The sequence below is a fragment of the Macaca nemestrina genome, chromosome X (assembly GCF_043159975.1).
Source record: "Macaca nemestrina isolate mMacNem1 chromosome X, mMacNem.hap1, whole genome shotgun sequence".
Classification (NCBI taxonomy): Eukaryota; Metazoa; Chordata; class Mammalia; order Primates; family Cercopithecidae; genus Macaca; species Macaca nemestrina.
In genome coordinates, this window is record NC_092145.1 from 594,002 (window position 1) to 620,420 (window position 26,419).

Genomic DNA, 26,419 nt, shown 5'->3' on the forward strand with positions numbered 1-26,419 from the left:
AATGATAACATCTTGTAAAACTATAGTACGATAAGAAAACCAGGACATTATTGACATTGATGCAGTCAGATACAGAAGATTTTCATCACTACACAGATCCGTGTTGCCCTTTTAAAGCCACATCCACTTGTGTCTCACCCAATCCCTCAACCATTAATCTCTTCCGCTTTGATAATTTTATCATGTCAAGAATGCTATGTGTATGGAATAATACAGTATATCACCTTTTGGGGTTGTCTTTTTTTCCCCACTCAGCATAATTCCCTGGAACTTCATCCAAGTTGTTGTGTGTATCAACAGTTCAGTCCTTTTAATTGCTGAGTACTGCTCCATGATACTGATAGGCCACAATTGGCTTAATTATTCAGCTGTTGAAGGACATTTTGGTTGTCACCAGTTTGGGGTTATTACAAACAAGGCTGTATAAATCCTCTTTTACAGGTTTCTTTATGGACATAAGTTTTCATTTCTCTGAGATAAATGCCAAAGGGTCTAGTTGTTTGGTTGCGTAGCAGCTGCATGTTTAGATTTGTAAGAAATTGCCAAAGTGCTTTCCAGTGTGGTCATACTATTTTACATTAAACCCAGCAATATTTCTGTGCATTCTCACCAGCGTTTTGTGTTGTCACTATTTTTATCTTAACTATTTTGAAAGGTGTGTAGTGACATTTTATTGTTTAAATTTGCATTTCCCTAAAGGCTAATAAAATTGAACATTTTATGTGCTTATTTGTCATCTGTATGTGCAATGTCTGTTCATGTCATTTGCTCATTTTCTTTTTTCCTTTTTTATTTTAGAGTATTTAATTGGCAAATAAAAATTGTATATATTCAATGTATACAACACAATGATTTTGTTTCTTTTTTAAAAAAAATTATTTATTTTTCAATGGGTTTTTGGGGAATAGGTGATGTTTGGTTACGTGAATAAGATATATAGTAGTGACTTAAGAGATATTGGTGCACCCATCACCCAAGCAGTGTACACTGTACCCAATGTGTAGTCTTTTATCCCTCACTCCCCCACCCCTTTCTCTGAGTCTTCAAAGTCCATCGTATCATTCTTATGCCTTTGCGTCCTCATAGCTTAGCTCCCAATTATGAGTGAGAACATACCATGTTTGGTTTTCCATTCCTGAGTTACTTCACTTAGAATAATAGTCTCCAATTCCTTCCAGATTGCTGCAAATGCCATTATTTAGTTCCTTTTTATGGCTGAGTAGTATTCCATGGTGTGTGTGTGTGTGTGTACACACATATGTATGTGTGTGTATATATATACACATATGTGTGTGTGTATATATATACACATATATGTGTGTGTGTATATATCACATTTTCTTTTTTTATCATGCTTTCAGTTCTTGGATGCATGTGCAGAACATGCAGGTTTGTTACCTAGGTATACATGTCCCATGGTGGTTTGCTGCACCCATCAACCCGTCATCTAGGTTTTGGGCTCCACATGCGTTAGGTAATGCTCTCCCTCTCATTTCCCCCGACTCCACAAAAGGCTCCATTGTGTGATGTTCCCCTCCCTGTGTCCATGTGTTCTCATTGTTCAACTCCCACTTATGAGTGAGAACTTGTGATGTTTGGTTTTCTGTTAGTTTGCTGAGAATGATGGTTTCCATCTTCATCCATGTCTCTGCAAAGGACATGAGCTCATTCTCTTTTATGGCTACATAGTATTCCATAGTGTATATGTGCCACATTTTCTTTGTCCACTCTATCACTGATGCCATTTGGGTTGGTTCCAACTCTTTGCTATTGTAAATAGTGCTGCAGTAAACATATGTGTGCATGTGCCTTTATAGTAGAATGATTTATAATCCCTTGGGTATATACCCAGTAATGGGATTGCTGGGTCAAATGGTATTTCTGATTCTAGATCCTTGAGGAATTGTCACACTGTCTTCCACAATGATTGAACTAATTTACCTTCCCACCAATAGTGTAAAAGCGTTCCTATTTCTCCACATCCTCTACAGCATCTGTTGTTTCCTGACTTTTTAATGATCGCCATTTTAACTGGTGTGAGATGTTGTCTCATTGTGGTTTTGGTTTGCATTTCTCTAATGACCAGTGATGATGAGCTTTTATTCCTATGGTTGTTGGCCGCATAAATGTCTTCTTTTGAGAAGTTCATATTCTTTGCCCACTTTTTGATGGGGTTGTTTTTTTCTTGTAAATTTGTTTCAGTTCCTTGTAGATTCTGGATATTAGCACTTTGTCAGATGGATAGACTGCAAAATTTTTCTCCCTTTCTGTAGGTTGCCTGCTCACTCTGATGACAGTTTCTTTTGCTGTGCAGAAGCTCTTTAGTTTAATTAGATCCCATTTGTCAATTTTGGCTTTTGTTGCCATTGCTTTTGGTGTTTTAGTCATGAAGTCTTTGCCCATGCCTATGTCCTGAATGGTATTGCCTAGGTTTTCTTCTAGGGTTTTTATGGTTTTAGGTCTTACGTTTAAGTTTTTAATCCATCTTAGTTAAGTTTTGTATAAGGTGTAAGGAAGGGGTCCAGATTCCGTTTTCTGCATATGGCTAGCCACTTTTCCCACCACCATTTATTAAATAGGGACTCTTTCCCCATTTCTTGTTTTTGTCAGGTTTGTCAAAGGTCAGATGGTTGTAGATGTGTGGTGTTATATCTGAGGCCTCTGTTCTGTTCCATTGGTCTATATATGTGTTTTGGTACCAGTACCATGCTGCTTTGGTTACTGTAGCCTTGTAGTATAGTTTGAAGTCAGGTAGCGTGATGTCTCCAGCTTGGGTTTTTTGTTTGTTTGTTTTTGTTTTTGCTTCAGATTGTCTTGGCTATACAAGCTCTTTATTGGTTCCATATGAAATTTAAAGTAGATTTTTTCGAATTCTGTGAAGAAAGGCAATGGTAGCTTGATGGGAATAGCATTGAATCTATAAATTACTTTGGGCAGTATGGCCATTTTCACGATATTGATTCTTCCTATCCATGAGCATGGTATGTTTTTCCATTTGTTGTGTCCTCTCTTATTTCCTTGAGCAGTAGTTTGTAGTTCTCCTCGAAGAAGTCCTTCACGTCCCTTGTAAGTTGTATTCCTAGGTATTTTATTCTCCTTGTAGCAATTGTGAACAGGAGTTCACTCATGATTTGACTGTCTATTATTGGTGTATAGAAATGCTTTTTGCACATTGATTTTGTGTCCTGAGACTTTGCTGAAGTTGCTTATCAGCTTAAGGAGTTTTTGGGAAAGAATGGTAGATCTCATGTAAATTTAAATTTTATATAATCCATGTTTTTAAAATTACATGTAACATGTATCACAAAGAGTTAATGTCTTTAATATACAAATAATTTTTCCAAACAATAAGAAAAAGTCATTACCTTCATAAAAAAATTAAAAACTGTCATGAACAAACAATTAGCAAAATAAGGAAACGGTCAATGGCCATATGGAAAGATACCTTTCAGAAAGGAAATTTGGTAAGAGCTATCAAAATGGGAAATGTGCATACATTTTACTCACCATTTTCATTTTAAAGATTAACCTTAAAGATATAATCTCAGAAGTGGAAGAAGCTATATGCCCAGAAATGTTTGTTTCTGAAGTACTTAGATTAGTAAAAATTTTGGAATATCTTAAATGTCTATCAATAGGAAAACTATATAAATTCTGATAATATATAAAATTTATTATTATTATGTACCCATCACAGTTGTAACTTTACATATAATGAAATTATTTGCTTCTGTATATCTCTCTGTCCATAGATGATGGAGTTCTTGAGATTGAGAATGTCCATGTTTGTCTCTAGCAACGAGCTCATTTCCTAGTAGGCACTCAATACATACTTATTGAACAAACAAATAAACTGTGGTCTCTCTTTATCTTAATAGGCTGGAAGTGATGGAGAGAGTATTGGAAACTGTCCCTTTTGCCAACGCCTTTTCATGATCCTCTGGCTTAAAGGAGTTAAATTTAATGTGACAACGGTTGACATGACCAGGTAAGAGAAATCAGGACATGTTAAATTCTAGGAATTGAGATTGGTACATACCAATAAAATATTGGTGTTTATTTAATGTGTACTTTATCTAGAGACCTAACTCTGCTTATTTTTAATAATCATAGAAAGCCTGAAGAACTGAAGGACTTAGCCCCAGGTACCAATCCTCCATTCCTGGTGTATAACAAGGAGTTGAAAACAGACTTCATTAAAATTGAGGAGTTTCTAGAACAGACCCTGGCTCCTCCAAGGTACAGCACTTACAGGATACTATTTTGCTGAAGATAATCTATTTTACTGGCTTGTTTATTGCAGATTGAGTATTCTTACCAATTTAAGTACTTTTGGATTTCTGGGCCTACATGTCAAATGACACACATGCATAAACATCCCCCTCCAACTTCAAATACAAAAGGATGATATGTATAATATTTCAAATAATGTTTAAAAGCTGCATAACATACATAACACAAGAAGGTAAGTTCTCGGTGGTCTAGAAATAGAGTAGGAACATATAGTAAGATAGGAGTAGGGAGTGGGGTACTAACACTATGTTATGCATAAGGATTGGTCATGACTGGTCCTTAACACCACTGATGAAATGAAAGAACATACCCAACACAAGGGTTAGTGGCCAGGAAATAGACTTCAAGCAGTTAACCAGAGGCCAGAACTGTACTGCCTACACTTGAATGACAACCGCACATCTCTGTCTACCCAGGATAGGTCTAGAAACAAGAAGCATGCTGTATTAATTTTCTATTGCTGTGTAACAAATTACCACAAACTTAGTATCTTAAAATAACATCTATTTATTATCTCACAGCTTCCATTGGTCAGTTGTCTGGGTATGACCTGCTGAGGTCCTCTGCTCAGGGTATCAAAAAGCTGCATTCAAAGTGTTGGTCAGGAACACAGTTATCATTTGGGGCCCAGGTGACTCTTCCATCTTCATTCAAGTTTTTGGCCGAATTCAGTTCCTTGAAGCTATATGACTGAAGTCTTAGGTTATTGGGTAGCTGTTTGTTGGGGTTGGCATTCAGTTACTAGAGGCTACCCCTCTGTATAGGCATTTCACAACATAGCTGATTGTTCTCTTCCTCTAAAACCCACGGGAGAATGTCTCTCTGATGGTTCACCTTCTTTTAAAATGTTTTTATCAGCACAAATTATGGGACACATATGAAATTCTATTATGTGTATGTAATGCATAGTGATAAAGTCAGGGTATCTATGGTGTCCATGACGCAAGTACAATACATTTTTGTAACTATAGTCACCCTACTCTTCTATCAAACATTGAATTCATTCCTTCTATCTTATTTATGTGTGTACTTTTTAACACACTTCTCTTCATCTTCCCTTCTCCTCCCAATCACCTTCCCCAGCCTCTGTTATCTATCTCTCCATTCTCTATCTTCATGTGATCAACTTTTTTAACTCCGACATATAGGTGAGAACATGCTATTTTTTTCTTTTTGTGCCTGGCTTATTTCAGTTGACATAACAATTCCAGTTCCATCCATGTTGTTCCAAATGACAAGATTTCATTCTCTTTTATGGCTGAATGCTATTTCATTGTGTATGTGTGCCACACTTTCTTTATCCATTTATCTGTTGATGGACACTTAGGTTGATTCCATACCTTGTCTATTGTGAATAATGCAACAATAAACATGAGAGTGCAGGTATCCCTTTGACATACTGATTTCTCATGCTTTGGGTAAATGCTAATTAGTGAGATTTTTGGATCTTAGGGTAGTGCTACTTTTGGTTTTTTCAGAAATCTCCATGCTGTTTTCCATAGTGGCTATATTTATATTCCCAAAAACAGTGTATAAGAGTTCCTTTTTCTCCACATCCTTGCCAACGTCTGTTAATTTTTTCGTCTTTTTAATAATAACGATTCTGACTGAGGTGAGATGATATCTCATTTTGGTTTTGGTTTGCATTTCTCTGTTGATTAGTAAAGTTGAGCATTTCTTTGTGTACATTTTCGCCATGCCCTTTGCCCATATTTTATGAGATTTGTTTTATTGTTGAGTTGTTTGATTTCCTTGTATATTCTGGATATTAGTCCCCTGTTGAATAGTTTGCAAACATTTCCGCTCATTCAAAAGATTGTCTCTAACTAAGATCACAGCAGAACTGAAGGAGATAGAGACACAAAAAACTCTCCAAAAAATCAATGAATTCAGGAGTTGGTTTTTTGAAAAGATCAACAAAATTGACAGACCACTAGCAAGACTAATAAAGAAGAAAAGAGAGAAGAATCAAATCGACGCAATTAAAAATGATAAAGGGGATATCACCACCGACCCCACAGAAATACAAACTACCATCAGAGAATACTATAAACACCTCTACGCAAATAAACTAGAAAATCTAGAAGAAATGGATAATTTCCTGGACACTTACACTCTTCCAAGACTAAACCAGGAAGAAGTTGAATCCCTCAATAGACCAATAGCAGGCTCTGAAATTGAGGCAATAATTAATAGCCTACCAACCAAAAAAAGTCCAGGACCAGATGGATTCACAGCTGAATTCTACCAGAGGTACAAGGAGGAGTTGGTACCATTCCTTCTGAAACTATTCCAATCAATAAAAAAGAGGGAATCCTCCCTAACTCATTTTATGAGGCCAACATCATCCTGATACCAAAGCCTGGCAGAGACACAACAAAAAAAGAGAAATTTAGACCAATATCCCTGATGAACATCGATGCAAAAATCCTCAATAAAATACTGGCAAACCGGATTCAGCAACACATCAAAAAGCTTATCCACCATGATCAAGTGGGCTTCATCCCTGGGATGCAAGGCTGGTTCAACATTTGCAAATCAATAAACATAATCCAGCATATAAACAGAACCAAAGACAAGAACCACATGATTATCTCAATAGATGCAGAAAAGGCTTTTGACAAAATTCAACAGCCCTTCATGCTAAAAACGCTCAATAAATTCGGTATTGATGGAACGTACCTCAAAATAATAAGAGCTATTTATGACAAACCCACAGCCAATATCATACTGAATGGGCAAAAACTGGAAAAATTCCCTTTGAAAACTGGCACAAGACAGGGATGCCCTCTCTCACCACTCCTATTCAACATAGTGTTGGAAGTTCTGGCTAGGGCAATTAGGCAAGAGAAAGAAATCAAGGGTATTCAGTTAGGAAAAGAAGAAGTCAAACTGTCCCTGTTTGCAGATGACATGATTGTATATTTAGAAAACCCCATTGTCTCAGCCCAAAATCTCCTTAAGCTGATAAGCAACTTCAGCAAAGTCTCAGGATACAAAATTAATGTGCAAAAATCACAAGCATTCTTATACACCAGTAACAGACAAACAGAGAGCCAAATCAGGAATGAACTTCCATTCACAATTGCTTCAAAGAGAATCAAATACCTAGGAATCCAACTTACAAGGGATGTAAAGGACCTCTTCAAGGAGAACTACAAACCACTGCTCAGTGAAATAAAAGAGGACACAAACAAATGGAAGAACATACCATGCTCATGGATAGGAAGAATCAATATCGTGAAAATGGCCATACTGCCCAAGGTAATTTATAGATTCAATGCCATCCCCATCAAGCTACCAATGAGTTTCTTCACAGAATTGGAAAAAACTGCTTTAAAGTTCATATGGAACCAAAAAAGAGCCCGCATCTCCAAGACAATCCTAAGTCAAAAGAACAAAGCTGGAGGCATCACGCTACCTGACTTCAAACTATACTACAAGGCTACAGTAACCAAAACAGCATGGTACTGGTACCAAAACAGAGATATAGACCAATGGAACAGAACAGAGTCCTCAGAAATAATACCACACATCTACAGCCATCTGATCTTTGACAAACCTGAGAGAAACAAGAAATGGGGAAAGGATTCCCTATTTAATAAATGGTGCTGGGAAAATTGGCTAGCCATAAGTAGAAAGCTGAAACTGGATCCTTTCCTTACTCCTTATACGAAAATTAATTCAAGATGGATTAGAGACTTAAATGTTAGACCTAATACCATAAAAATCCTAGAGGAAAACCTAGGTAGTACCATTCAGGACATAGGCATGGGCAAAGACTTCATGTCTAAAACACCAAAAGCAACGGCAGCAAAAGCCAAAATTGACAAATGGGATCTCATTAAACTAAAGAGCTTCTGCACAGCAAAAGAAACTACCATCAGAGTGAACAGGCAACCTACAGAATGGGAGAAAATTTTTGCAATCTACTCATCTGACAAAGGGCTAATATCCAGAACCTACAAAGAACTCAAACAAATTTACAAGAAAAAATCAAACAACCCCATCAAAAAGTGGGCAAAGGATATGAACAGACATTTCTCAAAAGAAGACATTCATACAGCCAACAGACACATGAAAAAATGCTCATCATCACTGGCCATCAGAGAAATGCAAATCAAAACCACAATGAGATACCATCTCACACCAGTTAGAATGGCAATCATTAAAAAGTCAGGAAACAACAGGTGCTGGAGAGGATGTGGAGAAATAGGAACACTTTTACACTGTTGGTGGGATTGTAAACTAGTTCAACCATTATGGAAAACAGTGTGGCGATTCCTCAAGGATCTAGAACTAGATGTACCATATGACCCAGCCATCCCATTACTGGGTATATACCCAAAGGATTATAAATTATGCTGCTATAAAGACACATGCACACGTATGTTTATTGCAGCACTATTCACAATAGCAAAGACTTGGAATCAACCCAAATGTCCATCAGTGACAGATTGGATTAAGAAAATGTGGCACATATACACCATGGAATACTATGCAGCCATCAAAAAGGATGAGTTTGCATCCTTTGTAGGGACATGGATGCAGCTGGAAACCATCATTCTTAGCAAACTATCACAAGAACAGAAAACCAAACACCGCATGTTCTCACTCATAGGTGGGAACTGAACAATGAGATCACTTGGACTCAGGAAGGGGAACATCACACACAGGGGCCTATCATGGGGAGGGGGGAGGGGGGAGGGATTGCATTGGGAGTTATACCTGATGTAAATGATGAGTTGATGGGTGCAGCACACCAACATGGCACAAGTATACATATGTAACAAACCTGCACGTTATGCACATGTACCCTACAACTTAAAGTACAATAATAATAAATAAATAAATAAATAAAATAAATAAATAAATAAATAAACAAAAGGTTGTCTCTTCACTCATTTCCTTTGCCGGGCAGAAGCTTTTTAGTTTAATTGAGTCCTATTTGTCTATTTTTGTTTCTATTGCATGTGCTTTTGAGAATCATAAATTATTTGTCTAGACCAATGTCCAGAAGAGTTTTCCCTAGGTTTTCTCTTTTTATTTTTATAGTTTTGAGTATTATGTTTAAGTCTTCAGTCCATTTTGAGTTGATTTTTGTATATAGTGAGAGATAAGGATCAAGTTTCATTCTTCTGCATATGGCTATCCAATTTTCCCAGTACCATTTATTGAAAAAGGTGTCCGTTCCCCAATGTTCTTGTGAAATTTGTCAAAGATAAGCTGGCATTAAATATGTGAATTTATTGCTAGGTTCTCTATTCTGACCATTGGTCTATGTGTCTGTTTTTATACCAATAACATGCTATTTTGGTTACTATAGCCTTGTAATATATTTCAAAGTCAGGTACTGTGATGCCTCCAGCTTTGTTCTTTTGGCTTAGAATTGCTTTGGCTATATGGAATCTTTTTTGGTTACATGTGAATTTTAGTATTCTTTTTTTCTAATTCTGTGAAAAATGACATTGGTATTTTGACAGGGATTGCATTGAATCTGCAGGTTACTTTGGGAAAATTACAATGTTAACAATATTAATTTTTCTGAACCATGAGCATGAGATGTTTTTCCATATATTTTTCCATTTTCAATTTCTTTCATTAGCATTTTGTAGTTTTCATTGTAAAGATCTTCTACCTCCTTGTTTAAAATTATTCCCAGATATTTTAATTTTTAGCTATTGTAAATGGAATTGCCATCTTCATTTCTTTTGTGGATAGATCATTATTGGTGTATAGATGCTACATGTTTTTTAGTGTTGATGTTTTTAACCTGGAACTTTACTGAATTTACTTATCAAATGTAAGAATTTTTTGATGGAGTTTTTAGGTTTTACCAGATACAAGATAATGGCACCAGTAAAAAGAAACAGTTTTACTTCCTTTTTTCCAATTTGGATGCCTTTTATTTCTTTCTCTTGGCTGATTGCAATACCTAGGACTTTCAATACTATGTTGAATAGGAGTGGTGAAAGTGGGCATCCTTGTTTTTTTCCATTTCTTGGAGGAAAGGCTTTCAACTTTTCCCTATTCAGCATGATATCAGCTGTGGGTTTATCATATATAGCCTTTATTATTTTGACATATTTTCCTTCTATGCCCCATTTGTTGAGAGGTTTTATTATGAAGGGGTATTGAATTTGATCAAATGCTTTTTCTGTATCTATTGAGATGATGATATGTTTTTTGTTCTTTAGTCTATTGATGTCATATATTGAGGTTATTGATTTGCACATGTTGAACCATTCTTGTATCACTGGTATAAATCCCACTTGATCATGGTGTATTATCTTTCTGATATGCTATTGGATTCAGTTTGCTAGTATTTTGTCGAGAGTTTTTGTATCTATGTTCATCAGAAATATTGGCCTGTAGTTTTCTTCTATGTGTGTGTTCTTGTCTGGTTTTTGTATCAGGATGGTGCTGGCTTCATAGAATGAGTTAAGGAGAGTTCTCTCCTCTTCCATTTTTTAGAATAGTTTCAGGAGAATTGGTATTAGTTCTTCTGGTAGAATTTGTCAGTGAATTCATCCAGTCCTGTGCTTTTCTTCATTTGAGAGACTTTATTACTGACTCAATCTTGCTACTCATTATTGGTCTGTTCATGTTTTCCATTTCTTCTCAATTCAGTCTCAATACATTGTACATTTCCTGGAATTTATCCATTTCCTCTAGGTTTATCAGTTTGTCAGCATACAGTTGTTCATAATGGTCTCTGGTGATCTTTTGTGTTTCTTACATGTATGACTTAATGTGTCATTTTTCATTTCTAATTTTTTTGTTTGGGTCTTCTACTTTTTTGGTTAGTCTAGCTGGCAGTTTATCAATTTAACAAAAACCAACTTTTTGATTCGTGATGCTTTGTAGTTTTTAGTCCGTATTTCATTTAGTTCTGTTCTTTATTACTTCTTTTTTCTGCTAATTTGGTGTTTGGTTTGTTATTGCTTTTCTAGCAGCTTCACATATATTATTAGATTAATTTGTCATTTCCTACTTTTTTGATGTAGGCATTTATTGCTATAAACTTCCCTCTTAATGCTGCTTTTGCTGTATCTCACAGGTTTACGTATGTTGTGTTTCAATTTTTGTTTGTTTCAAGAATTTTTTTTCTTCTTAAATTCTTTATTGGTCACTGGTTGTTCAGGAGCATGTTGGTTAATTTTTATGTATTAATGCAGTTTCTAAAGTTCCTCTTGGTGTTTATTTATAGTTGATTTCATTGTGGCCCTAGAATATCCTTGCTATGATTTTGATTTTGTTAAATTTATTGAGACATTTTGTGGACTAACATGTGGTCCATCCTGGAGAATATTCCATGTGCTGATGAATGTATATTCTTTAGTTGTTGGATAGAGTGTTCTGTAAATGTCTGTTTCATTCATTTGGTCTAAAGTCCAGTTTAAGTCTAATGTTTATTAGCTGATTTTCTGTCTAGATTATCTATCTAATGGTGACAGTGAGATGTTAAAGTTTCTGCCTATTATTGCAGTGCAGTCTGTCTCTACCTTTAGATCTAGTAATGCTTGCTTTATGAATCTGGATGCTCCAGTATTGGGTGCATATATATTTAGGATTGTTATATCTTTTTTGCTGGGTTGATCTCTTTGTCATTATATAATGATAGTCTTAGTCCTTGTTTCCACTTTTTTTGATTTAATGTCTGTTTTACCTTATATGATTATAGCTAATCCTGCTCACTTTTGGTTTCCATTTGTGTGAAATATCTTTATCAACCCCTTTCAGTCTGTATGTGTCTTTACTAGTGAGGTGAGTCTCTTGTAAGTAATATGCAGTTGGATTATGTTTTTTAAGTTTAGTCATCCAGTGTATGTCTTTTAAGTGGAATATTTAATCTGTTTATGTTTATATGTGAAGACTTATTTCTGTCATTTTGTCATTTTTTTCTGATTGCTTTGTATATTCTTTTTTTTTTTTCTTTCTCTCTTATCATTTATCATTACAGTTTGGTGGTTTTGTGTACTGGTAACATTTGAGTCCTTTATTTTCTTTATATCCAGGCAAGAAGGATGGCCACTATTCTCACATTGGGAGCAGTGTGTAAGTGATTCAGCCTTTCCTTTCTTGTTGGACTCCTTACCCTTCAGAGAAATTCTACATATAGCATTTGGAATGACCTTTGGCTTGTACCCAGGAACTGACTTGGGCAGTACAGAATGTTTGGGACCATCTTTTCTTGGAGTGGCAGCTGTGTCTTTTGATTTCTGCCTTCCCTGGAAAGAGTCCTCCTGGCTGTCAGGAGAGCTTTCCCCTTCAGATTCATTGCCAGAGGAGCTGTCCGAAGTGCCTTTATTTTTCTGTTTCTCATCACCTCAACCATCTTCGCCATCATCTGAATCACCGTCACTGTCTAGAGCAGGGAGCTTGGGATCCAGAGTGGCCTCGTGCAGGGCTGTGTTTAATGGCAGATACCGCAGCGCATCTGGCGAGTACCTTTTAAAATATTCCTGGAACTGTCCGGGGATGAGAGCCGCTGGGTAAGAACTGACGTTTGTTCGCCCTGTTGGCAAAATTTCCTACTTCCCTTGAGGCAACTGGATAACGTGTATGCAAGTCAAAATAAGCTCTTCTTTCTTCCATGCGTTCCTGGTTTAAGTTGCTGCTTTTTTTTTTTTTTTTTTTTGGCAGCTTTCTTTCTTATTTATTTATTTATTTATTTATTGAGACGGAGTCTCGCTCTGTCGCCCAGGCTGGAGTGAGTGGCGCGATCTCGGCTCACTGCAAGCTCCGCCTCCCGGGTTCACGCCATTCTCCTGCCTCAGCCTCCCGAGTAGCTGAGACCACAGGCGCCGCCACCACACCCGGCTCATTTTTTGTATTTTTAGTAGAGACGGGGTTTCACCGTGTTAGCCAGCATTCCCCTTTAAAAGAGGCACAAGACAAGGATGCCCTTCTTACCACTCTTATTTAAAACAGTATTGGAAGTTCTAGCCAGAGCAATCAAGCAAGAGAAAGAAAGAAAGGGCATCCAAATACGAACATAGGAAGTCAAACTATCCCTGTTTGCAGACGACATGATTCTATATCTAGAAAACCGCATACTCGGCTGCACTCAGCATCGGAGCCAGGAGCTAGTGGCCGCCGCCATGTCCCACCAGACCCGCATCCAAGCAAGTGAAGATGTTAAAGAGATCTTGCCAGAGCCAGAAATGGAAAGTACAGACTTCTGAAAATATCTATTGAAAATGAGTAACTTGTGATTGGGTCATATAGTCAGGCTTCAGATTCCTGGGATAAGGATTATGATTCCTTTGTTTTACCCCTGTTGGAGGACAAACAACCGTGCTATATATTATTCAGGTAAGATTCTCAGAATGCCCAGGGACATGAATGAATATTCATTGCATGGTTTCCAGATCATTCTCATGTTCGTCAAAAAAGGTTGTATGCAGCAACAAGAGCAACTTTAACAGCCTTAGTAAATTATCTAAGGCTCTGTGAAGCCAAACATTTATGTTCAGATTGAAATTTAAAATAATATCATCCAAAAGGAAACAAAAAATGTTGAAAGAGTTTTAAAAATCAGGATTGACTTTTTTCTCCAAAACCATACTTTTATAGGCAAATTGTGTTCTTTGTCACTTCTGAATAAATATTCAGATTTAAAATTAAAGTCCTAGTGCTTGACAGGCTAACACAGATAAATACCTTAATAATCTCCTTTCAATTAATACTGTATTTCAAACCACATTTAACTGTCTTCTAATGCTTTGCATTTTCAGTTACAACCTAGAGAGATTTTGAGCCTCATATTTCTTTGACGCTTGAAATAGAGGAAGCTAGAACAGTTAGTGTTTACTCTGTTAAACCTGCTACAAGAACCATAACTTTGAGGCATTTTCTAAATGAACTGTGGGGATCCAGGATTTGTAATTTATTGATCTAAACTTTATGCTATGTAAATCAGTTATCAGAAATGCATATTTCAAAGGGTGAAGCACACTTTTTTTTTTTTTTTTTTGAGATGGAGTTTTGCTCTTGTTGCCCAGGCTGGAAAGCAATGGCACAATCTCAGCTCACTGCAACCTCTGCCTCCTGGGTTCAAGTGATTCTCATGCCTCAGCCTCCCAAGTAGCTGGGATTTACAGGCATGTGCCACATGCCCGGCTAATTTTGTATTTTTAGTAGAGATGGGGTTTCTCCATGTTGGTCGGGCTGGTCTCGAACTCCTGACCTCAGGTGATGCGCCTGCCTCTGCCTCCCAAAGTGCTGGGATTGCAGGCATGAGCCACTGCGCCTGGCCAAAGCACTCATTTCTAAACCTTATTATCTAAGGTAATATATGTACCCTTCAGAAATTTGTGTTCAAGTAAGTAAAGCATATTAGAATAATTATGGGTTAACAGACTTTTTATATAGAATTTAGAGTATTTTTGTGAGGTTTTGTTTGTTTACAAATAATCAGACTATAGTATTTAAACATGCAAAATAATTGACAATAATGTTGCACTTGTTTATTAAAGGTATAAGTTGTTCCATGGGTACACACAGAGACAGACACACATACACCCAAATTATTGCATTAAGAATCCTGGAGCTGTGTTGCAGACCATAGCTGAAGTAGTTATTTTCAGTCAGAAAGACTACCTGTCATGAAGGTATAAAATAATTTAGAAGTGAATGTTTTTCTGTACCATCTATGTGCAATTATACTCTAAATTCCACTACACTACATTAAAGTAAATGGACATTCCAGAATATAGATGTGATTATAGTCTTAAACTAATTATTATTAAACCTATGATTGCTGAAAATCAGTGATACATTTGTTATAGAGAATAACTCATCATTTACAATATGTTTTAGGTGGCATTATCATACCTAGACAGTGAATAACATATTCCCAATAGATTTATATAGCAGTGAAGAATTACATGCCTTCTGGTGGACATTTTATAAGTGCATTTTACATCACAACAAAAATTTTTTCTCAAAGAAAACCCCATACTCCCAACCCAACAGGTCCTTCAGCTGATAAAACAACTTTGGCAAAGTTTCAGGATGCAAAATCAATGTACAAAAATCACTAGCATTTCTATACATCAACAACAGCCAAGCTGAGAGCCCAATTGGGAAGGCAATCCCATTCAAAATTGCCACACAAAAAAATTTAAAACCTGAGAATACAGCTAACCCAGGAGGTGAAGGATATCTACAATGAGAATTACAAAACACAGGTCAAAGAAATAAAAGAAGACACAAACAAATGGAAAAATGTCCCATGCTCATGAATAGGAAGAATCAATATCAACAAAATGACCACACTGCCCAAAGCAATCTAAAGATTTAATGTTATTTCTAAAAACTAACAATGACATTCTTCACAGAACTAGAAAAAACTATTTTAAAATTCATATGAAACCAAAAAATAGCCCGAATAGCCAAGGCAATTCTAAGCAGAAAGAACAAAGCTAGAGGTATCGCATTAGCCAACTTGTAACTTTACTGCAGGGCTACCGTAAGCAAAACACAGAATGGTACTGATACAACACCTGTAATCCCTGCACTTTGGAGGCCGAGGCAGGTGGATCACCTGAGGTCAGCCATTCCAGAACAGCCTGGCCAACATGGTGAAACCCCATCTTTACTAAAAATACAAAAGTTGGCCAGGCTTGGTGGCACATGCCTGTAATCCCACCTACTTGGGAGACTAAGGCAGGAGAATTGCTTGAACCTGAGAGATGGAGGTTGCAGTGAGCCAAGATCATGTCATTGCACTCCAGCCTGGGCAACAGAGTGAAACTCCATCTCAAAAAAAGAAAAGAAAAGGAAAAAACAGGCACATAGACCAATGGGACATAGTAGAGAGCCCAGTAATAAGGCCGCACACCTACAACCGTGTGATTTTTGACAAAGTTGACAAAAACAAGCAATGGGGAAAGCACTCCCTAGTCAATAAATGATGCTAGGCTGGCTAGCCCTATGCAGACGATTGAAGCTGGACCTGTTCCTTATACCATATACAAAAATCAAGATGGATTAAAGACTTAAGTGTAAAATCCAAAACTACAAAAACCTAGAAGACAACCTAGGCAATGCCATCCTGGACATAGGAACAGGCAAAGATTTCATGACAAAGATGTCAAAAGCAATTGCCCAACAAAAGCAAAAATTGACAAATGGGTTTTAATTAAACAAAAGAGCTTCTACACAGCAAAAGAAACAATCAACAGAGTAAACAGACAACCTACAGAATGGAAGAAGATTTTTACAAACTATGCGTCTAACAAAGGTCTAATATCCAGCATCTATAAGGAGCTTAAACAAACTTACAAGAAAAAAATCGCATTCAAAAGTGGGCAAAGGACGTGAACAGATGAACAGACACACATGGGGCAAACAAGCATATGAAAAAAAAGCTCATAACTGATCATTGGAGAAATGCAAATCAAAACCACAATGAGATACCATCTCACATGAGTCAGAATGGCTAAAAATAAAAAGTCAAGAAATAACAGATGCTGGCAAGGTTGTGGAGAAAAGCAAACACTTATACACTGTTGGTGGGAGTGTAAACTAGTTCAACCATTGTTGAAGATAGTGTAGTGATTCTTCATAGAGCTAACAGCAGAACTACCATTTAATCCAGCAATCTCATTACTGGATATATGCCCAGAGGAATATAAATCATTCTACCATAAAGACACATGCATGAGAATGTTCATTGCAGCACTATTCACAATAACAAAAACATGGAATCAACCCAAATGCCCATCAATGACAGACTGAATAAAGAAAAGGTGGTACATATATACCATGGAATAGTATGCAGCCATAAAAAGAATGAGATCGTGTCTTTTGCAGGAACATGGATGGAGCTACAGGCTATTATTCTTAGCAAACTAACACAGGAACAGAAATCCAAATACTGCATGTTTGCACATATAAGTGGGAGCTAAATGATGAGAACTCATGAACACAAAGAAGGGAACAATACACACTGGGGTCTACTTGAGGGTGGAGGGTTGGAGGAGGGAAAGGAGCAGAAGAGATAACAATTGGGTACTGAACTTAGTACCTTGGTGATGAAATAATCTGTACAACAAATTCCCATGACATGAGTTCACCTATGTAACAAACCTTCACATGTATCCGAAACCTAAAATAAATTTTTTTAATGAATTTTGAGGGGCCTCCTCTTTCGGCTTTGGAGCCCTCCTCCCTCTGTCTCTGTACGGGGGAGCTTCTTCCTTCTGTCTTCTCCCTTCCTTCTTGCCTATTAAATTCTCAGCTCCTTAAAACCAAAAAAAAAAAAAAAACAAAGAAGAAAAGAGAGAAAGAAATATGGTTTTTGTTTTTCTCACATAAGAAACTCAGAATGAACCTGGGATGATAGCTCCGTAATTTCATTAGGGATTTCAACTCCTAATCTTTCTTCTCTGCCATCCTTTAAGTGAGGCTTCCAGTCTCAAAGTTAACTGATGGTGACAATATGTCTGCTGGAACTCCAGGCAACAGATCTAATATACAAGCCAGCTCTAAGGATTTTTCACAGAAGCCACACCCAAAAATTTCCATTTACATCTCATTGTCCAGAGGTAATTCATGTGGTCATATCTAAGGAGTGGTATATAAGTGTGTTATCTGCCATAGTTTGCCCCTCTGACCACCTAAATAAACGTATGTATCCTTCTTCTCATATATGGAACACACAGTTACTACAGTCAGCTCAAAGTCCAGGACCTTTGGATGATGTGCGATATCTCTATTAGATACTAATGGTCAAGCAGTCAAATATATTAAAAATTATCTCCACACACTCTTTGACACACCCATTTTTAAAAGTGAAGATTCGATAACACACAACAACCACTGGTTCATAATACTTCATAATAGTTACCATGACTTGAAAAAGGACTAAAATATTGTTTCTAAGTCAAAAAGGACTAAATATTGTTTCTCAGTTTTATTGTTACAAACACTGCTAAAAGGAATTGTCTATTTACAAGGCCCTCCACAGCGGTTGGTCTTCCATATTGCTGGATATGGGAACCCTTCCATATGAACTTTGTTTTATCTACTTTTTAAAACCTTGTAAACACCCACATTAATGGAAATGGTGGAGTAGGGAACTCCAGAACTCCATTCTTTCATAAAAGCAATGAATAGGCTGGCAAAAACGGTCAGAAACAACTTTTTCAGCACTCTGAAATCTAAGCAAAAATTACAGCAGCCAGGAGAACACTTAATGAATAAAAAAATCTAAATTTCAGTGAGAGTTCTGTGGCATTTTTGGTTACCTTGATACCATCCTCCAACCCTCAGTCCATCAATAGCCTTAAAAATGGCAGCTTATATTGCGGGTGCAGGTTACTGGTACCAGAGGAAGTGATATTGACCTTACTTTCAATGAACTGTGATTGTGTGGTTTGACCTATCTGGTGGTTCCCTGAAGGATTACTTCAATGGTTTACCTTTTTGTCACCTGCACTAGAGCTTCCCCAGGGCTGAGTCACCTTCCCTGGTGGTGTTTGTGGAAAGCATTTTAAAGCAAATATATTAGTCACAGCTACACAGGACAAGGAATAACATTTGGGAAAAGCAATAGGCAAATTGAAAAATCCCAGGAAGGGCCAGGCGCAGTGGCTCATGCCTGTAATCCTAGCACGTTGGCAGGCCGAGGCAGGCAGGTCACCTGAGGTCAGGAGTTCACCACCTGCCTGACCAACATAGAGAAATCCCGTCTCTACGAAAAACACAAAATTAGCTGGGCATGGTGGTGCATGCCTGTAATCCCAGCTACTCGGGAGGCTGAGAAAGGAGAATCACTTGAACGCAGGAGGCCGAGGTTGTGGTGAGCCAAGATCGCGCCATTGCACTCCAGCCTGGGCATGGACAACAAAAGCAAAACTCCATCTCAATTAAAAAAAAAAAAAAAATCCCAGGAAGAAAGAGGCTGGGATACTTGGGAGATGCTTAGGGAAATGATGGCTTCAAAACGTTTTATGTATTCTGAGGACTATAGAAGACTATGCATGGACCCATTTCTAGATGTGTGCCCACAAAAGAACTGACAAGATTCTAGGCTCTTGATTCTGGCTAAACTTCAGGTACCGCACAAGCAGAAAATGAAGGCTAAGGCAGAACTTTAAACTGTGTAGCTAAGCAATGAAGGAGAGCCCCAACACAGAACCAACCCTCAAAAACATAAAAAAGGATGAGTTTGTGTCCTTTGTAGAGACATGGATGCAGCTGGAAACCATCATTCTCAGCAAACTATCGTAAGGACAGAAAACCAAACACCGCATGTTCTCACTCATAGGTGGGAACTGAACAATGAGATCACTTGGACTCGGGAAGGGGAACATCATACACCGGGGCCTATCATGGGGGTGGGGGGGAGGGATTGCATTGGGAGTTATACCTGAGGTAAATGACGAGTTGATGGGTGCTGACGAGTTGATGGGTGCAGCACGCCAACATGGCACAAGTATACATATGTAACAAACCTGCAAGTTATGCACTTGTACCCTAGAACTTAAAGTATAATAATAATTTTTAAAAAAACTAAGAAAGCTTTTTCTTTTCATAGTTTGTTTCTTTGTTTTGCTTCCAGGAGTTTAATAAAATCTCTGTAAAATCGATAGCTGACTAAAGCTGATGGAATAAAGATTTCAGAGGCCACGCATACCAAAAAAAATATAGGCTTTACAAAATTAGTTAAGAAAATGCACTAAACCAACAACAACCACAATAAGCAGCAACAACAAGACCAGGGGAGTGGGAGAATCAATCAGATTTCCAGAGTTTCTACATTATAACATTCAAAACATCTGGTTTTCAAGAAAAAAAACTGAGGCATGTGAGGAAACAAGAAAGTATGGCCCATTCTCAAGGGGAAAAACAAATTAATAGAAATTGTCCCTGAGGAGACACGGACATGTGAATTAATAGACAACGACTTTTTTTTTTTATTATTATACTTTAAGTTGTAGGGTACATGTGCATAACGTGCAGGTTTGTTACATATGTATACTTGTGCCATGTTGGTGTGCTGCACCCATCAACTCGTCAATCAACTGTCTTGACTATGTTTTAAAAGCTATAGAAAGCCAGAAAAAAAGTCTCAACAAATAAAGAATATCAATAAAAATATAGAAATTATAAAAATAAGCCAAATAGAAATTCTGAAGCTGAAAAGTATAATAATGTTCAAAAAGTTCACTAGAAGTTTTCTTTTTTTTAATTTTATTTTAAGTTCAGGGGTATTTGTACAGGTTTGTTACATAGGTAAACTTGTATCATAAGGGTTTGTTGCACAGATTATTTCATCACTTTGGTATTAAGCCTAGTACTCATTAGTTATTTTTCCTAATTCTCTCCCTTCTCCCACTCTCCACCCTCTGATAGGCCCCAGTATGTGTAGTTCCCCTCTATGTGTCCGTGTTTTCTCATCATTTAACTCCCATTTATAAGTGAGAATATGCATTATTATTTGGATTTATCTTTCTGCATTAGTTTGCTAAGGATAACAGCTTCCAGCTCCATCCATGTCCCTGCAAAGGACATGATCTTGTTCTGTTTTATGGCTGCATAGTATTTCCTAGTGTATATGTACCACCTTTTCTTTTATCCAGTCTATCATTGTTGAGCATTTCGGCTGAATCCATGTCTTTGCTATTGTGAACAGTGCTACAGTGAACATACATGTGCCTCTGTCATTATAATAGAATGATTTATATTCCTTTGAGTATATACCCAGTTATGGGATTGCTGGGTCAAACTGTATTTGTTTTTAGATCTTTGATGAACCATCATACTGTCTTCCACAATGGTTGAACTAATTTACACTCCCACCAACAGTGTATAAGTGTTTGCTTTTCTCCACAACCTTGCAAGCATCTGTTATTTCTTGACTTTTTAGTGACAGCCATTCTAACTGGTGTCAGATGGCATCTCATTGTGGTTTTGATTTGCATTTCTCCAATGATCAGTAATGCACTTTTTTCACATGCTTATTTGTCGCATGTATGTCTTCTTTTGAAAAGTGTCTGTGCATATCCTTTGCCCACTTTTTAATGTGATTTTTTTCTTGTAAATTTGTTTAAGTTCCTTATAGATGCTGGATGTTAGACCTTTGTCAGATGCATAGTTTGGAAAAACTTTCTCCCATTCTGTAGGTTGTCTGTTTACTCTGTTGAGTTTCTTTTGCTGTGTAGAAGCTCTTTTGTTTAATTAAAACCCATTTGTCAATTTTTGCTTTAGTTGGGCAATTGCTTTTGGCATCTTTGTCATGAAATCTTTGCCTATTCCTATGTCCTGAATGGTATTGCCTATGTTGTCTTCTAGGGTTTTCATAGTTTTGGGTTGTACACTTAAGTTTTTAATCCATCTTGGGTTAATTTTTGTATATGATGTGAGGAAGGGGTCCAGTTTCAATCATCTGCATATGGCTAGCCTGTTATCCCAGTACCATTTATTGAACAGGGAATCCTTTCCCCATTGCTTGTTGGTTGCTGTCAGGTTTGTCAAAGATAAGATAGTTTTATGTATGTGGTGTTATTTCTGGGTTCTCTTCTGTTTCATTGGTCTCTGTGCCTGTTTTTGTACCAGTGCCATGCTATTTTGGTTACTATAACCCTGTAGTATAGTTTGAAGTCAGGTAGTGTGATGTCTCCAGCTTTGTGCTTTTTGCTTACAATTGCTTTGGCTATTTGGGCTCTTTTTTGGTTCCATATGAATTTTAAAATAGTTTTTTCTAGTTCTGTGAAGAATCTCAATGGGAGCTTAATAGGAATAGTATTGGATCTATAAATTGCTTTGGGTAGTATGGCCATTTTAACAACATTGATTCTTCTTATCCATGAGCATGGAATGTTTTTCCATTTGTTTGTGCCAAGTAGACTTTATCCCTGGAATGCAAGGTTGGTTCAACATACAAAAATCAATATATGTGATTCGTCACATAAACAGAACTAAAGACAAAAACCTCATGACTACCTCAATACATGCAGAAAAGGCTTTTGTTAAAGTTCAACATCCATTCATTTAAAAAAACTCTCAATAAACTAGGTATTGAAGAAACATACCTCAAAATAATAAGAGCCATATATGAAAATCCTACAACCAACATTATACTGAATGGGCAAAAGCTGGAAGCATTCCCCTTAAAGATGAGCACAAGACAAGTATGCCCTTTCCCACCACTCCTATTCAACGTAGTATTGGAAGGCCTGCCCAGGGCAATCAGGCAAAAGAAAGAAATAAAGAGCATTCAAATAGGAAGAGAGGAGAGGAAAGTATCCCTGTTTGCAGGTCACATGATCCTATATGTAGAAAACGCCGCGGTCTCAGCACAAAAGCTTATTAAGCTGATAAACATCTTCACTAAAGTCTCGGGATACAAAATCAATATGCAAAAATCACTAGCATTCCCATAAACCAAAAACAGTCAAGCCAAGAGCCAAATCAGGAAAAAAAAAAAAAAAACCATTCACAATTGCCACAAAAAGAATAAAATACCCAAGAATACAGCTAACTAGGAGGTGAAAGATCTCTACAAGGAGAACTGCAAACCACTGCTCAAAGAAATCGGAGATTACTAGAGGTTTTCTACAACAAACTTGAACAGAGAAAAAAAAATCAGCAAAATGAAACATAGGTCAGTTGAAATTATTTAGTCTGCAGAAAGGGAAGATAAAGAATAGAACTTGAAACCTGTGGAGCACCACCAAATTTACCAAGCTGTACATAATGAGAGTCCCAGAGGGAAGGGATGAGGAGAAAGAGGTAGAAAGAATATTTGAAAAAAATAATGGCTGACAATTTGATGAAGGAACTTGCTCTACACATCCAAGAAACTCAATGAACTCCAAGTAGAATAAACTCAAACTGATCCACAACAAGATGCACTATAATCAAATTATATAAAGCCAAAGCCAAAGAAAGGATTTTAAAAGCATCAAGGAAGAGGTAATTCATCACATAGAAGGGATCTTCAATGAGATTAACAGAAGATTTCTCATCAGAAACCATGGTGGCCAGAAGCAGAGAGAAGACATATTTAAAGTGCTAAAAGAAAAAAAAACTTGTCAACCAATAATTCTCTATTTGGCAAAAATGATCCTTCAAAAATAAAGGAGAAATTAAGACACTCTACATGAACAAAAATTGAGGAAATTTATTGCTAGTAGACCTGCCCTACAAGATGCTATAGAGAGTCCTCTAGACAGAAATGAGAGGACACCAGACAGAAATGTGAAGCCATATGAAGAAATAAATAATACCAGTAAAAGACAAAAAGTACATGATTATCTCAATTGATGCATAAAAAAGCATTTGACAAACTCTAACACCGTTTCATGATAAAAGTACTTAACAAACTAGGAATAGAAAATAGCTTCTACAATCTGATAAAGGCCATATATGAAAAGCCTGCATTGCCAAGACAATCCTAAGTCAAAAGAACAAAGCCGGAAGCATCATGCTACCTGACTTCAAACTATACTACAAGGCTACAGTAACCAAAACAGCATGGTACTGGTACCAAAACAGAGATATAGACCAATGGAACAGAACAGAGCCCTCAGAAATAATACCACACATCTACAACCATCTGATCTTTGACAAACCTGACAAAAACAAGATTTGGGGAAAGGATTCCCTATTTAATAAATGGTGCTAGGAAAACTGGATAGCCATATGTAGAAAGCTGAAACTGGATCCCTTCCTTACACCTAATTAATTAATTAATACAAAAATTAATTCAAGATGATTAAAGACTTAAATATTAGACCTAAAACCATAAAAACCCTAGAAGAAAGCCTAGGCAATACTATTCAGAACATAGGCATGGGCAAGAACTTCATGACTAAAACACCAAAAGCAATGTCAACAAAAGCCAAAATTGACAAACCAGATCTAATTAAACTAAAGAGCTTCTGCACAGCAAAAGAAACTACCATCAGAGTGAAGAGGCAACCTACAGAATCGGAGAAAATTTTTACAATCTACCCATCTGACAAAGGGCTAATATCCAGAACCTACAAAGAACTCAAACAAATTTACAAGAAAAAATCAAACAACCCCATCAAAAAGTGGGCAAAGGATATGAACAGACACTTCTCAAAAGAAGACATTTATGCAGCCAACAGACACATGAAAAAATGCTCATCACTCACCATCAGAGAAATGCAAATCAAAACTACAATGAGATACCATCTCATACCAGTTAGAATGGCAATCATTAAAAAGTCAGGAAACAACAGGTGCTGGAGAGGTTGTTCAGAAATAGGAACACTTTTACACTGTTCGTGGGACTGTAAACTAGTTCAACCATTGTGGAAGACAGTGTGGTGATTCCTCAAGGATCTAGAACTAGAAATACCATTTGACCCAGCCATCCCATTACTGGGTATATACCCAAAGGATTATAAATCATGCTGCTATAAAGAAACATGCACACGTATGTTTATGGCGGCACTCTTCACAATAGCAAAGACTTGGAACCAACCCAAATGTCCATCAATGATAGACTGGATTAAGAAAATGTGGCACATATACACCATGGAATACTATGCAGCCATAAAAAAGGATGAGTTCATGTCCTTTGTAGGGACATGAATGCAGCTGGAAACCATCATTCTCAGCAAACTATCACAAGGACAAAAAACCAAACACTGCATGTTCTCACTCATAGGTAGGAATTGAACAATGAGAACACTTGGACACAGGAAGGGGAACACCACACACGGGGGCCTGTTGTAGGGTGGGGTGAAGGGGGAGGGATAGCATTAGGAGATATACCTAATGTAAATGATGAGTTAATGGGTGCAGCACACCAACATGGCACATGTGTACATATGTAACAAACCTGCATGTTGTGCACATGTACCCTAGAACTTAAAGTATAATAAAAAAAGAAATGAAAAAAATACATTGCACAGATGAAATATGATCATGCATTTATAGCACTTAGCACATTTCCTGACATAATAAAATACCCAATAAAACAACAAAAAAAAAGAAAAACCCACAGCTGACATTGTACTCAATAGTGAAGGACTGAAGTTTTTCCCCTTAAGATCAGAAACAAGACAAGGATGTTCATTGTGGTTGGAAAAAATAATTGATATAATTTCAATCTTCTTAAGTGGTTAAGAATTGTTTTGTGGCCTAACATATGATCTATCCTGGTGAATATTCTGTATGCACTTGAAAATAATGTGTATTCTGCTACTGTTGCTCAAAGTCTGGGGTTGAAGAGGCCAGCTTAGTACTGGGTTGGACCTGAAGCCTAGGGCTGTGTGGGCCAGCCTTTTTTGGGCTGGGTTGGAGCCTGGTCTGGGCCTGAAGCCTGAGCTTGAATGGGCCAGCCTGAAATCTGGGGCCACCGGGGATGGCCTGGAGTCTGTACCCATAAGGGCTATATTGGAGGCTGAATCTTTGGGTGCTGACCTGGTACCTGAGGCCATGGGGGCCAGCCTGGAGCTGAGGTCCATGGGTGTCAATGTGGCACTGGGACAGACTCAAAGCCTGGGAGTGTGAAGGCCAGCCTGGAGCTGAGTTGGTCTGGATACTGGGTCTGTGGGTATTTGCCTTAAACTGGGGTCCAAACATGCTAGTCTTGTGATGGAGAGGGCCTAAAAGCTGAATCTGGGGGTACAGTGGCTGTCCTGAAGTGAAGGGGCTGTCTTGGAGGGGTGCAAGCCTGGAGGTATGACCTGCTGCTGAAGGAAGTCTGGAGTCTGGGGCTACTGGCCCAAGGATGGGAGACTACATCTGCAGGGATGGCCTGGACATTGGGGCTACAAGGGCTGGCCTAGTGCCCAAGTCTGTGGGGACCAGCCTAAAGTCTGGGGTAATCATGGCCTGTCCAGGGCTAGACTTTTTGGGCTCAGTGTTTGGGTCTAAGGCAAAGTCTGGTGTTCACTTACTTCTTCTTCTCCCAAAGAAAGGGCATCTCTCTCCATACTGTGTTGCCTGGGGTTGGGGAAGGCATAACACAGGTAATTTAAAACTGTCCTGCTAAAGAGAAAAATAAAGCAAAAGAGAGAAGTAGTGATATTATGGAAAGGAGTGACGTTGCAGTGTTACATTGAGCGTCCAGAGAAAGGCTTCACTAGAAAGAGATACCCTTGAAAAAGACCTGAAGGAAAAGTGGGAGCAA

General features: G+C 37.6%; 1 protein-coding gene and 1 pseudogene across 2 annotated transcripts in view; one reads left to right on the forward strand and one right to left on the reverse strand.

Moving 5' to 3' along the window:
• LOC105468345 (chloride intracellular channel 2) overlaps positions 1-26,419 on the forward strand; it is an 84,252-nt gene that overhangs the window by 49,010 nt on the left and 8,823 nt on the right. For both annotated transcript variants that reach the window (XM_071088685.1, XM_071088684.1), the window contains 2 exons: positions 3,879-3,988; positions 4,114-4,239. In XM_071088685.1, the coding sequence (XP_070944786.1) occupies positions 3,933-3,988; positions 4,114-4,239 (182 nt within the window). In that variant the 5' untranslated portion in view covers positions 3,879-3,932. The remainder of the gene's footprint in view (positions 1-3,878; positions 3,989-4,113; positions 4,240-26,419) is intronic.
• LOC139360779 (PHD finger protein 10-like) lies at positions 6,022-13,327 on the reverse strand (annotated as a pseudogene).